The 13,642-nt window shown below is 40.3% G+C and overlaps 1 protein-coding gene across 1 annotated transcript in view; it reads left to right on the top strand.

The window, feature by feature from the left end:
* Positions 1-13,642, top strand: part of LOC139743113 (ral GTPase-activating protein subunit alpha-1-like) — a 102,256-nt gene that overhangs the window by 28,568 nt on the left and 60,046 nt on the right. The window contains exons 9-17 of the mRNA XM_071653618.1: positions 169-430; positions 2,003-2,074; positions 3,017-3,238; positions 4,377-4,538; positions 5,409-5,575; positions 5,896-6,004; positions 6,792-6,914; positions 7,564-7,873; positions 8,962-9,135. Of these exons, the coding sequence (XP_071509719.1) occupies positions 169-430; positions 2,003-2,074; positions 3,017-3,238; positions 4,377-4,538; positions 5,409-5,575; positions 5,896-6,004; positions 6,792-6,914; positions 7,564-7,873; positions 8,962-9,135 (1,601 nt within the window). The remainder of the gene's footprint in view (positions 1-168; positions 431-2,002; positions 2,075-3,016; positions 3,239-4,376; positions 4,539-5,408; positions 5,576-5,895; positions 6,005-6,791; positions 6,915-7,563; positions 7,874-8,961; positions 9,136-13,642) is intronic.

Here is a 13,642-nt window from a genome sequence, read left to right as displayed (position 1 = left end):
TAACAAGATCTTCCATTAAAAAGATGAAACTCCTTTTTAAAGAGAAAACAAACAAGCAACACGTATGAGTCCTTCTGATCCATCATGTAAGAAAATCCACTGTCAAGGTATATCCATCATTTAATGGTAATTCAGTCCTCCTCGTATTTCTCTCATCCGTCGTCACAGCCACCCTCATTCCGAGAGGCCGGAGGTGGGGACCAGGGATTCACTGGAGCGGAAGCTTGACACCATCCTTCTGAAGGAGAGTGACTCTGGCTCATCCACGGCGACCATCAGCCCCAATTCCACCCTGTCCCTCAGCACCAGCACCATCTCGCTGACGGTCCCCCTGCAGGATGACCTGGAGACCTCTGGGAAAGAGTTGGTGCAGCGTGTGCTCTACTCCACCAGGGAAAATATTAACTTTGTCCAGGAGGTGCTGAGACAGGTGAGTTCCTTTTTTTTTTTTTTTTTTGTAGGTTTCTATTCTTTTTTTTTTCTAAGGTTTTCATTATGATTTTAGAGGTTCTCATTACTTTTTGAAAAGGTTTTCCTTGCTTTTTCGTGAAAGGTTTTCTGTACTTTTTTCAGGAAGGTTTTACATACTTAAAAAAAAAAGTATTTCTTGACTTTTTTGTGTGTATTCTGATGTAATTTATAGGTATATGTTTTGTTTTAAAGCTGCTAAAGAGCATTTAAACTCAAAGATTCATTTCTTCTTTTATTTCCCAAGATATAAGAATTAACAAATATTTTTATGAACTCCGATATATGTTAACAAAGTGGATCTGTAATTCAATTACTTGTCGTTTGTCTTTATTTTTTATGACAAGTGAACTGCAAAAAAAAAGTTTGTAGAATAATTGCAATACACATACATTGTGGGTTTGAGGAAACAGGAATCAAAAGTGTATTGTTTCTATAACTGGTAACTTAACCCGCTTAGAGGCATCGTCTGTCAATGCCAGTGCCATTGTACAAAACCAGGTTTTACCTATAAGAATGGCAGAGTTCATATGGTGATACATCATTTACTTGCTACACTGTAAATTGAACTTGTGTTTTGCTGCGCTGCCAAATGTTTCGGAAGGAAAAATCTTTCCTAGTTAACATGTCGCCTTTGCAGTGATGAAGTGAAGCAAAAGCAATGTCATACAGATATGATTGTAATAGTAAAGACAGTGAAGAAATTATGATGCTATAAATGTCATTCAATAGTTTGGTACATGGTTTGAATAAATGGGCACTTGAAAATGATCACCTCAATCATGTGCCTGTGATGGGTCATTTGGAGAAGACTCCCAGTGTGATTTGATCATGGAATGTCACCTGAAATTCCCACTCTCCTGCACACAACACACACACACAAAAAAAAAATCTGTGGCTGCTCAGGATGTCCATAGTATTAAGGTGTTCTTTCCTTGCAGAACATCTGACAAAATTGATTCTCTTTCAGCCATGCAAAGAAAATTAATTAAAAAAAAAAAAAGGAACCAGTGGGACTCGAACCTGTCATCTACTGCCTGAAGCAGTAGACGACAGGTTCGAGTCCGTCTGGTTCCTTTTTTCCGACATGTTTGTTAATTTACAGATCAGCAGTTGCGATCTTAACAAATTTAATTTGTAGAGGGAGACAAAGTGAAGAAACTCGCACCTGAACCTTCACCCCTCTGAATAATATCTTTCTTTCACCCACATAACTTGTCACCCAAAGAAAATTCGGTAACAACCTTTGATTCCTCTCTGTTCTGTGCAAGAATCCTGTAATTTGGTACAAGCTTTTTTCTTTATTTCAAATATCATCTTCCTATAACAGGAGAAATGGAAATTTTTTTTTTAATTGCCTGGGATGTCTATAACTTGCCTACACAGGTTAGATAGATTTTGTTATCAATAAGAGAACCAACCTGGCTTAAAGTAATGTAATCTTTCCCCCAGTAACTGAAGACCTTCCACCCCCTCCTGATGTTGTTTTCAAGGGATGTGTTGTCATTTCTTCACACATGTGATTATCTCACAGGGTTTTCTGTTGCCGATGAGTGAGTCCAGGGCTGTGAAGCTATCGCTGAAGGTCTACAATGAGTGGATTCAGGTAAGACATCACTTCTGATGTCCAGGTCAAGACTGTGTGTCAAGTACAGAATGATGTAGTGTGTCTCTTAGTGCTTCTGTCCTTTAATCCTCTAATTTGGGGTCTACAGGTTCATAAAGATTGATGTGTGTGTGTTGTGTGTGTTGTGTGTGTAGATGTTTTAAACCTGTTTTCAAGTGTTTGATCAGAGTGTTAGATCATTCTGTTGGCTTTATAAATGTAAGAGAAGTATAACTGCCACGGTTTATAAGCATTTTATATCCATCGCATGCTACACGCTGTGTCCATGTTGTAACGTATTCGCTTGCCAGACTTTTGTGCTGTGTTAAATTGATTGTTTCCATCTTAAGTGACAATACAGGAAGAGTTCTCAGCCCTAGCACATTACCCTTTCATGCTCTATGTGTCTACTGCGTCTGCAGTGGCTTCCCTGCCCTTTTCATTCCTCTCGCATCAAACGCAATCCTGACAGACTGAGTGCTTGCAAAAGCGTGCTACAGTCGTTAAAGGGGAATTTAGATCACCACGTGTAGCAGCAAATCTTACCCTTATTGAATGACATTTACAGCTTACATATGCCATTGAAATGCTTTGAAGTTTACATTTTAATAGGTCAGGGATGTTAATTGAGCTTTTCAGGTCTGGCTGTGCAATTCAATAGTGTTTCAGAAATGGAAAAGTAGGGATAATAGGTATTAGCTGCTCAGTGATAGCCCTGAAGATGTTGTCTATAGAAAAGAAGAGAAGATGACAAAGTGATGTTCAGCACTAGGTTCTTAAGCCTTATTTAGTCAATGTACTGGTAAAGGTTGTATGCTGCTTGCAGCTGGGCATGGCATTGCTGTCTGTCTGCGCACAATGTTTGTTGCCACGGTAACCTCCCTGCTATTCTGTGAGAGCCACTGTGTCGATTTGTGTTTCCATGCCAACCAATTCCTTTAGAATACCTCCGTGAAGCCGGTGTTCATGGAGGAGCCCGAGGTGGAGGAGGAAGGTGCCAACGAGGAGAACGTCGGCCTGAAGAAGATTGACCCGCCCTCGTCCCTGGCCTGCCAGATCACGTCCATCCTGGAGGCATCCCACGAGGGCGGGGTCTCCGAAGTCGACAGCCCTCCCCAGGGAACAGTGGACAAGACATTCGCCAATTATAGGCCTGATGTCGATGTAAGTCTTATGGGTTCTGGAATAGCGTATGGACTAATACCTGTCTAATGTGTTATGTTTACCGAGAGCTTCTGTTTTTTTTTTGGTGCTATACCTTGTTCTGTTTTTGTTTTCACAGGAATCTCTGATTCTTGTTTATGTGAGTGTGTGTGTGTGTGTGTGTGTGTGTGTCTGTCTGTCTGTCTTTGTGTCTGTGTGTGTCTGTGTGTGTGTGTGTCTGTGTGTGTCTGTGTGTGATGTAAGTTAAAATTTGAAGTGTCTATTTTGTTATCTTTGTTTTTCTTTTCTTAATGCACTTATATTTTTGTTTAATTTTATTCAGTTTGTTGGTGGGGGGATTGTCCCTATCTATATGCATAATTCATGATTTATATCTTGATTTGATTTTCCTGTGTTTTTCTTCCTTGTGAATTATCAGCCATTCATTATCAAATGTATTGCCTGGTAGTCAGACGATTTTAGTCTATGTCAACAATTCACATTTCAAAATATGTAATTTTTCTTTTCAATCTAAAGGCTGACAACTGACTTACAATGATTGTAGTTGTGGAATACAGAGCTGTTTGATGATTTGTCATTCATGTCCTCAAAACTTCACTGTAGATGCCAAATATTCAGCAGGCATAAGATTTGACAAATTGGTAGTTGTAAGACAATTTCGTGTGTGATTGAATTCTTGATTGGGAACGCAAAAATGCTCGCATGTGCTCAGCATGTAGGCGTGCATGTGCGTAAACTAGGCAAGGCATCTGTGTGCAGCTGTTGCCTGCCCATGTTGCATATACGTAAATTGCTCTCATACTTAGTTACTCATGTAATCTGTGGGGGCAATATTTCGCCGGATGGTTAGATGTGGGGATTTTTGTTACTTTGGAAAAACAAACCCCCACAAATTATTCGGCATCTACAGTATTTCTCAGAGTGCACATCGCCAGGTTCTTCCCTTTGTGCAGTATTTGATTTGCTTGTGTTTACAGACTTTCAGGAATGACTCTGTTCATGAGACTAATGCAGTAGGTGTCACAAAATGATTCTGGAACTGCCAGTCTCTTACCATGTGACTACTCGTATCTCGTGAATATTTATACCGTATGCAAATTGCCTCGAAGTAGCCCATGTTTTCCCTCTGTTCCGGCAGATGGGCGAGACTAGGGTGCCACCCTTGGTCAAGAGTGCGTCAGTGTCGTCGGACGGGACTAAGGCCAGGCGTAGCAACTCGTACATTGGTGCAATAAACCAAGCCATATGTGACGATATGGGCAAGTGCAATGTTGGGGCAGGACTCCAGAAAGTAGTCCAGGTAATGGCTATGAAGTGCCTCCTAGTGTGGTTGGGATGACACCATTTTGCACACTTACACCTTACACCCATCATCCACGTCACCATCATCATCTAGGCCTGTATTGAAAAGGGATGAAGCTGAGAAAAAAAAAATATTATTAAAGTGTGCATAATCACCTCTGAAGTGTTGCCTTCTGGAGATTTAATGGAATGTTGCTTTCTGTTTAAATAGTCTTGACTTTTTGGGGGTAAATTTTACAGTGTACATTGTGTGAGAGTATGTACCCAATTTCCAATTCATGCATTTTCAGGGCGCATTTTTTTTTTTAAGTCATGCTCAAAGCTACAGCAGTGACAAAATGGTTGGAAATAAACTGAAGTTGGGGATAGCTGCCGGAAATCATCAAAGGTTACATGCATATAATAACAGCAACTAGACAAGTACCTGTAAACGGACACATATCATGAGAAAGTGATAAAAGCTATGCTGCCATGCATGGCTGCATACCAATTTGCTCTGTCAACACGTTGGTATACTGTGAGCTGTGGTAATGGCATATGCAATGTTTTTATGGCCGAGATAGTTGCATACGCATACGAGGTGGAACAATTGTCCCCTTCTGTGACATATGAATGAAGGCATGAGAATGTACTGCAACATTACTTTGTTATTGTTTTTATCTACCGCTTGGATTGCTTTGCTTGACTTTGGCAATTACTTCAATTTACAGTGCTCAGAGAGGATCATCTACTCTATTTTCAGTATCTTTCTGTGTTCTGGATCAAGATATTTTAAAGCAGAATTGACAGGGCATCATTATGGCAATTGTGATGATGCAATGCTCTTATGTTTTATTACGGTGCATTTTTTTTTTCATTTCTCTTCCAGGTCTTCATCACAAATTCCTCCAATGTGTTCCTTCAGGAGCCGGGAGGGGGAGCATCAGGTGCTCCAGACCCCGCCCGTCCCATCCGAGAACAGGCGGATATATGCCGCCGGGTGCTGGGTAGCTATCGTCACATCGTCATGAACGTCAAGCTGGAGAAAACAACGTGGTAAGGTCGTAACGAGTTCATACCATGCTTGAAAGCAATGTCATTATTAATACATGAAACTAGACATCTATTGGGATCATACTACATTATGGTTACATGTTTGTTTGCTATTTGTTGTGAGATTTTTTTCTTTCATAATAAATAATTCTGAAAAGTCACAGCCTTATAGCACACCATCTAGGAGTTATGAATAGGTAATGTGTGCAGCGTATTTTACAATTTCTGATTGTACCTCGTATTACAACTAGTGGCAGGACTGTCAGTCTGACAAATATGACCTGTCCACAATGCTCATCATTATCACTACTGTCCTCACTCAGGGAGCAGCTGCTGATGGTGTTGCTAAGGGTAACAGAGAGCATCCTGGGAGGCACTCCCAGCAAGCCACGCCTAGCTCTTGGCCAGCAACTTGCTCACATCCTGTTCCAGGTAACCGTTTTTTTGGAGAATTATTCCCATTACTTGTGACCTGTCAAAATGTAGTGAGACCAAGGTGAATGATTAATGGTCCTATGTTTTTTCTTGCTTGCAGTAGCAGCTGCATTTTTTTCCTTCAAAATATGATTTATATTATAAGGTGCTGTATTACATTAAGCTGTGCTTTGATGTTATTAGTCATGTGTGTGACCCAAAATGAACCCATGTCAACAAAGGTGACAATATAGGAGTGTATTTGGTTTAAGTGATGTGGATGACTTTTCAAAAAGCTAGGTATGATACAGATGGAATTTTTGCATGGCTTGTTAATTTGCATGAGAGATAAGCAGAGATACCAGTTTTTAGACAAAAAGCCTGAATTCAGGCCCTGGCAGAATCGTATTTCAGGCTCTTTCATGTACAAAGTTGCTTCTTTTCGATAATTTACAGGCTCTCTCTTTCATTCTAATTGGCATCCCCGGATAAGAGTTGAGCAGTAGTCATTACATTCCTTTCCTGAAATGAGATGTATCCACCTTTGGGTTGGTAAAAGAGAACTTTGTTCTGTCACTCATGCCAGGAACTGTGCACATGATCTGTCAGATAGATCTGCAAATTTGTAGATGATCTCTGTTACCTACGCTTTAGATTCTGTTTCTCTAAGTTTCACATTCTCTTGAATATCATATTTGCTGTGCAGTGTACAGAAACCATAAAGTCTGAGCATTGTATTGATAATGGGAGATGTACACTGTGCAGAGTCCATGCCATTTGACATTATTTTCTCTCATGTCTGCAGACACTGATAGTGACGTGGATCAAGGCCAACCTTGAGATCCAAGTCTCCACTGGGCTGTGGGAGGACTTCCTTCGGGTTCTCTCCTCCCTCACACATTGGGAGGAACTCATCAAGGAGTGGTCGGTAAGTTCTTTCCCAAACTCTTCTGCACATGAGCACACGGCGAGTTTGAAAGATATTGTATAGGATGACCTCATGATACGGTCTTGGCTTTTTCTGCCGTCTTGGTCGGAGTTCTTGGAAATGGTAAATCGTGGAGTTCGTAAGATGGTTGATAACATTGAATCACTGCCAGGAATGCAGTGTACAGAATGGATCATATGATAAAGGGGTGAGAGTCCTTCCTACCTATATCAGGTCCAGCCCTTGGAGTCCAAAAGATGATACCTACGATCAAAGTGTGCAGCGTACCTAGGTGCTTGGTAATGATAGTGATGATGATGATGATGATGATGATGGTGGTGATGATGATGATGGTGGTGATGATGGTGATGATGATGATGATAATAATAATAGCAATAATAATTGATATTTGTCTTTTCGCCACACTGTTCCTTTAAATTGGGCTGTTTCAACGCAATCTTATAGGACTGATTCCTATAGAATATGCAGTGCATACCTTTCTTGTATTTGATGTTGACTTTGTGCTTTTCCATATCCATCAGACTTACTGCATTTTACTGTTCTGAAGATGAAGGATGCCATTTATGAATTTACTTCCTCTGTTACGCTATGTGTGTTGTTTTCCTTTTATCCGCAATGTGAAATGCAGCGGACCATGGAGACACTGACCAGGGTCCTTGCTCGTCGAGTCTACCACCTGGACCTCAGCAGCCTGCCGCTGGACAAGCTCAGTGAGCAGAAGCAGAAGAGACTCCGGGGCACGTGCCGCACCCAGCCCCTCCAGACGGACCTGCGGCGCGGCATGCACGAGCGCTCCTTCTCCCGCGGTTGGAGCCGGTGCGACTCCACCTCGCCCTGCAGCACCGAGGAGCTGGAACGCAAGCGCAACCGGATCAACACGGTGGGCAGCCAGAGCGACCTCTCGCGGCTGCGGGAGATTCGGCAGGCCAAAGATGACGGTGAGTTCATTGAGCACCTATAAAAGGTTCTACAGTTGTTATTTCACTTCAACATATTCTTTTATTAATAGGTGCGTGACTGGAGGGTAAATAAACAGTTTATGTCATCATAATACACTGCAGTGCTACGAAGAAATAAGAATGTGTAAGTCCGTCTGACATGGCCAAACAAATTCGTCTGCATGGATGGTTAGATTAAATGTGTTGTATTCTGTCTCGTCAAATGTGGCATAACTAAACTGTTTGTATTCATAGCATTTGTCTGCAAGCATGTTAAGCCACGCACATCAAAGAAACGTGATCTTTTCAACCCTTGACTCATAGAGCTGAGTGAGCAAGTGCAATGGGTCATGTACAGCTGTTTGTATCTTTATGCCATGATACTTGCCTGATATTGAACTGAAAGCTTTTGAGATTCAAATAGAACGGGTGAATGATGGTGTGTGACGTCAGGTGGTGCAGGTTGAGGTGGAATGTGGAAGGGATGAATGGATCAAGACCATGTAGTTACATTGTGTTAGGATCAAGGTGTTTGTTATCGCAGCTGATTAACAATTTGCCCTTCATTTACATCGATGAAGGACAATTTGTCAACCAGTTGCTACGAAGATAAACTTGATGCAAGAATTGATAAATTTGAAAGGTGTTTGCTTTTGTTTATTATAGTAAGGTTGCTTTAATGAAATTACTGTTACATAGTGGATAGAAATACCAAATTTAGAGAGATGATCCCTCATGAGCTACTCATTGTTATTAGAGTAGGAGCCCTCTGGAAAATTGTTATTTTTATGGTATAAATGCTGAATTTCATTTTACAGAAAATTTTATTTAGTTAACATTTTTTGCACAATGTACATAGCATAACTAATAGTAAGGTCACTTAATGTCAAATTTTGAGGTTATCATTGCACACACAAAAGGAATTTCTAACAAAGGAATTTCTAACAATGGTATGAAATTTTGGCAAATTTCGCAAGGAGCCATACAGATTTCTTGAATGCTGTGTGGACTGGTAATTGATCATGTGTTATTGCAGTAGGGCTTGGAAAGAATATCTAGCAATGGTATCTTGTGGTTTCGCTTCTCAGGTGATGTAATATCACTCCACTCGTCACATCCCAACCTGACCCGCCAGCGGTCCTTGACTGTGGACCCGGTGAGTACGGAGCGGGAGGAGCTGTCTCCGCCCGCCTCGGTCCAGATTCCTCGGAGTAGCAGCGCTGGAAAGCTGTTTGATGAGCTCAACTTGCAGAGACATCGAGGTGAGGCACTACTGCAAGTACCCCAGTAGGGCTGAGATGTTCCAAGAGAACGATGAGACCTCAGCAGTTTTGAATTAGAGGAGAAAACATAACACACTTTAGCATCTCTTAATGTCTACAGAGATTATCAGACCTCAATGTTTCTTTATGAGAAAGAGAACATTATACCTCAACAATTCCTACTGCCAAAATCGAATATATCATACCTCAAATGTTTATAATGGTAGTACAGGGCTCGTACGCGTCATGGAATTTCTGGAAAGTCAGGGAATTTCAAAATACTTTTTCCAGAAGCAAAAAGTCAGGGAAAGTCAGGGAATCCATCTATTTCTTCTGGAAAGTCAGGGAAAATCATTTTTTCAAGATATTTGTTAAAATGATATTTGATTTCTCGTATCAACAAAGGAAGAATAGTTTGTCAAATTTGTGGTTTCTCGTATTGAGACCGTTTTCGTAACAAACTCCACGCACATTGGTGTCTAATTGCGTCTTTCATGGGCATGTGCACGTGTACTTGTGTGTATGACTATCGACTGGCAGTGATGTAAGGTGCCGTGGTGCCTTTGTGTACACATATGTACATACGTGACATGAGCGCTGCTGATGATGCGATTGGCATTATTTTAAATTGCGTGCATGATCGAAGCGTCAGTCATCTAATACAGGGCTCGACACTAGGGTGGGATTTCACGGAGCACGCGAACGATTTGCGAAGGACGCGAATGGCAAAATCCAGCATTCGCATTTTGGTCTGCAAAAGATCGCCAAACGAACGTGAGGGTTCGGAAGCGTCGTCAATTGTTCGCGAATGTCGTTTTTACTTCGGCGAGAATTTCAAAAAAGTTTGAAATTTTCTGCGAACCTTTTCCGCACACTTGGTCGTGATTTGCTCGTGAATTGTTCTCGAAAGTGTCTTTAAAGCCTCGTCATATGCGCAAGACCTTCGCAAGACATGCGCGATGTTCGCAAAATGTTCGTGAAACCCCAAACAGACTCCGAAACTTTGGAGAATGTCTCGCGTATGTTACGCGAAATCTGCGAAGTTTTTCCGATCATTTTACGACGTAATCGCAAACTGTTCGCGTACCTTTTGAGACATTCTCGCGAACGTTTAGCGCACGTTTGGGGGATGTATGACCTCTACGTTTTCTACAAATAAAAATCGTAGCATACACCTAAACATCAAACAATTATTAACAACTATAGTAACAAAAGAAATTAAAGACTAGCAAAGAGAAAGAAATGTTTGATATACACAAAAAAATCGCAGAATACAGTTAAAATTAATCTAAAGTATGTAAAATTTCATTTGAAGTATAAAGATTATGTGTTGGAGGAACTGCAAAAAAAAAAAAAAAAAAGATCATATGCTTTACTAGTGGAGATAAGTCCTAGGGGGAAAAAATGTAGGCAAGCACACAATAGAAAAATGAGAGAAAAAGAAAGGAGAAATAGAGGAAAGAAAAAAAAATTCAACTCAAGACAGCTTCCACCTTTCCTTGGGTACATTTTCTCCCATGATTATTTAAAATTTTTCGTTGTTCGCATTTCCGTCGCGTGTTCTTCGTGTACGTAATATGCTGTACTTTAGCAATGATACACACGACATTCGCACATACGTCGCGGAAACTTCGCACAAATTGCGCAAGAATAGTTTTCGGCTTCATTGTCGGAAAACATTCGGAGAAAAACTTTTCCGAATGTTGGATTTTGTCATTCGCGTCCTTCGCAAATCGTTCGCGTGCTCCGTGAAATCCCACCCTAAGAGTGGGATTTCACGGAGCACGCGAACGATTTGCGAAGGACGCGAATGGCAAAATCCAGCATTCGTATTTTAGTCTGCAAAAGATCGCCAAACGAACGTGAGGGTTCGGAAGCGTCGTCAATTGTTCGCGAATGTCGTTTTTACTTCGGCGAGAATTTCAAAAAAGTTTGAAATTTTAGGCGAACCTTTTCCACACACTTGGTCGTGATTTGCTCGTGAATTGTTCTCGAAAGTGTCTTTAAAGCCTCGTCATATGCGCAAGATCTTCGCAAGACACGCGCGATGTTCGCAAAATGTTCGTGAAACCCCAAACAGACTCCGAAACTTTGGAGAATGTCTCGCGTATGTTACGCGAAATCTGCGAAGTTTTTCCGATCATTTTACGACGTAATCGCAAACTGTTCGCATACCTTTTGAGATATTCTCGCGAACGTTTAGCGCACGTTTGGGGGATGTATTAACTATACGTTTTCTACAAATAAAAGTCGTAGCATACATCTAAACATCAAACAATTATTAACAACTACAGTAACAAAAGAAATTAAAGACTAGCAAAGAGAAAGAAATGTTTGATATACAAAAAAAAATCGCAGAATACACTTAATATTAATCTAAAGTATGCAAAATTTCCTTTAAACTATAGAGATTATGTGTTGGAGGAATTGCTAAAAAAAAATCAAATGCTTTACTACTTGTAGTGGAGATAGGTCCTAGGGGGAAAAAAAATGTAGGCAAGCACAGGATAGAAAAATGAGAGAAAAAGAAAGGAGAAATAGAGGAAAGAAATCAACTCAAGACAGCTTCCACCTCTCCTTGGGTACATTTCCTCCCATGATTATTGAAAAATTTTCGTTGTTCGCATTGCCGTCGCGTGTTCTTCGTGAACGTAACATGCTGTACTTAAGCAATGATACACACGACATTCGCACAAACGTCGTGGAAACTTCGCACAAATTGCGCAAGAATAGTTTTCGGCTTCATTGTCGGAACGCATTCGGAGAAAAACTTTTCCGAATGTTGGATTTTGTCATTCGCGTCGTTCGCAAATCGTTCGCGTGCTCCGTGAAATCCCACCCTAACGGTGGCCCGGTAGCCCGTGGCCACAAAAAAACGCACGTCGGGCCCACAAAAAAAAAAAAAAGTTGGAGGATTGCCTTTACTTTTGGAAATGGACAGCGGTAACAATCGGCTCCGTAAGATGCTAAAATAAATGTCAGATGTTTGCTTTTAATTTTGGAAATGAATAACGGTAACATTCGACTCGGTATGATACTTAAATAAACGTCAGATGTCTGCTTATACTTTTGGAAATGAATAACGGAAATATTCAGCTCCGTAGGGAGCTAAAATTAATGTCAGATATTTGATTTTGCGTTCGGAAATGAATACGGATAACATTCGGCTCCGGAAGATGCTGAAATAAATGTCGAATGTTTGCTTTGACGTTCGGAAATGAATACTAATAATATTCAACTCCGTACGATGATAGAATAAATGCCGGATGTTTGCTTTTACGTTCGAAAGTAAATAGCAATAACATTCAGCTCCGGAAGATGCTAAAGTAAATGTCGAATGATCCCTTTGACGTTCGGAAATGAATAACAATAATATTAAACTCCGTACGATGATTAAATAAATGTTGGATGTTTGCTTTTACTTTCAAAAGTAAATAGCAATAACATTCGGCTCCGGAAGATGCTAAAATAGCTGTCAGATGATTGCTTTTACGTTCGGAAGTGAATAGCAGTAATATTCTGCTTCATACGATGATTAAATAAATGTCGGATATTTGCTATTATATTTCGAAATTAATAACAGTAATATTCAGCTGCGTTTGATGGTAAAGTAAATGTCTGATGTCTGCCTTGACGTTCAAAAATGAAAAACAGTAACATTCGGCTCCGTACGATGCTGAAATTATTGTCAGATGATTCATTTCACTTTCGGAAGTGGACAGCAATAACATTCGGCTCCGTACGATAATAAAATGAATGTCAGATGTTTGCTTTCAAATTTGGAAATGAATAACGGTAATATTCTGCTCCGTACGATGCTAAAATAAATAATAGATTGTTGCTTTTACATTTGGAAATGATTAACGGTATCAATCGGCTCAGTTAGATGCTAGAATGAATAGCGGATGCTTGCTTTCACGTTCGGAAATGAATAAGGATAACATTCAGCTCCGTAAGCTGCTAAAATGAATGTCAGTTGTTTGCTTTTAATTTTGGAAATTAATAACGGTAATATTCGACTCCGTATGATACTTAAATAAACGTCGGATGTCTGCTTATACTTTTGGAAATGAATAACGGTAATATTCAGCTCCGTATGGGGAGCTAAAATTAATGTCAGATATTTGATTTTGCGTTCGGAAATGGATAAGGATAACATTCGGCTCCGGAAGATGCTGAAATAAATGTCGAATGTTTGCTTTGACGTTCGGAAATGAATACTAATAATATTCAACTCCGTACGATGATAAAATAAATGCCGGATGTTTGCTTTTGCGTTCGAAAGTAAATAGCACTGAAATTCAGCTCCGGAAGATGCTAAAGTAATTGTCGAATGATCCCTTTGACGTTCGGAAACGAATAACAATAATATTCAACTCCGTACAATGATTATGTCTGATGTTTGCTTTTATAATGTTCGAATGTAAATAGCAATAACATTCAGCTCCGGAAGATGCTGAAATAAATGTCGGGTATTTGCTTTGACGTTCGGAAATGAATTAAAATA

Source organism: Diadema antillarum, unplaced genomic scaffold (genome assembly GCF_040938485.1).
Source record: "Diadema antillarum isolate AM-2024a unplaced genomic scaffold, OU_Dant_1.0 seq00001051_RagTag, whole genome shotgun sequence".
Taxonomy (NCBI): domain Eukaryota; kingdom Metazoa; phylum Echinodermata; class Echinoidea; order Diadematoida; family Diadematidae; genus Diadema; species Diadema antillarum.
The sequence above is the reverse complement of the archived record's forward strand: the minus strand, read 5'-3'. Positions and strand labels throughout refer to the sequence as shown.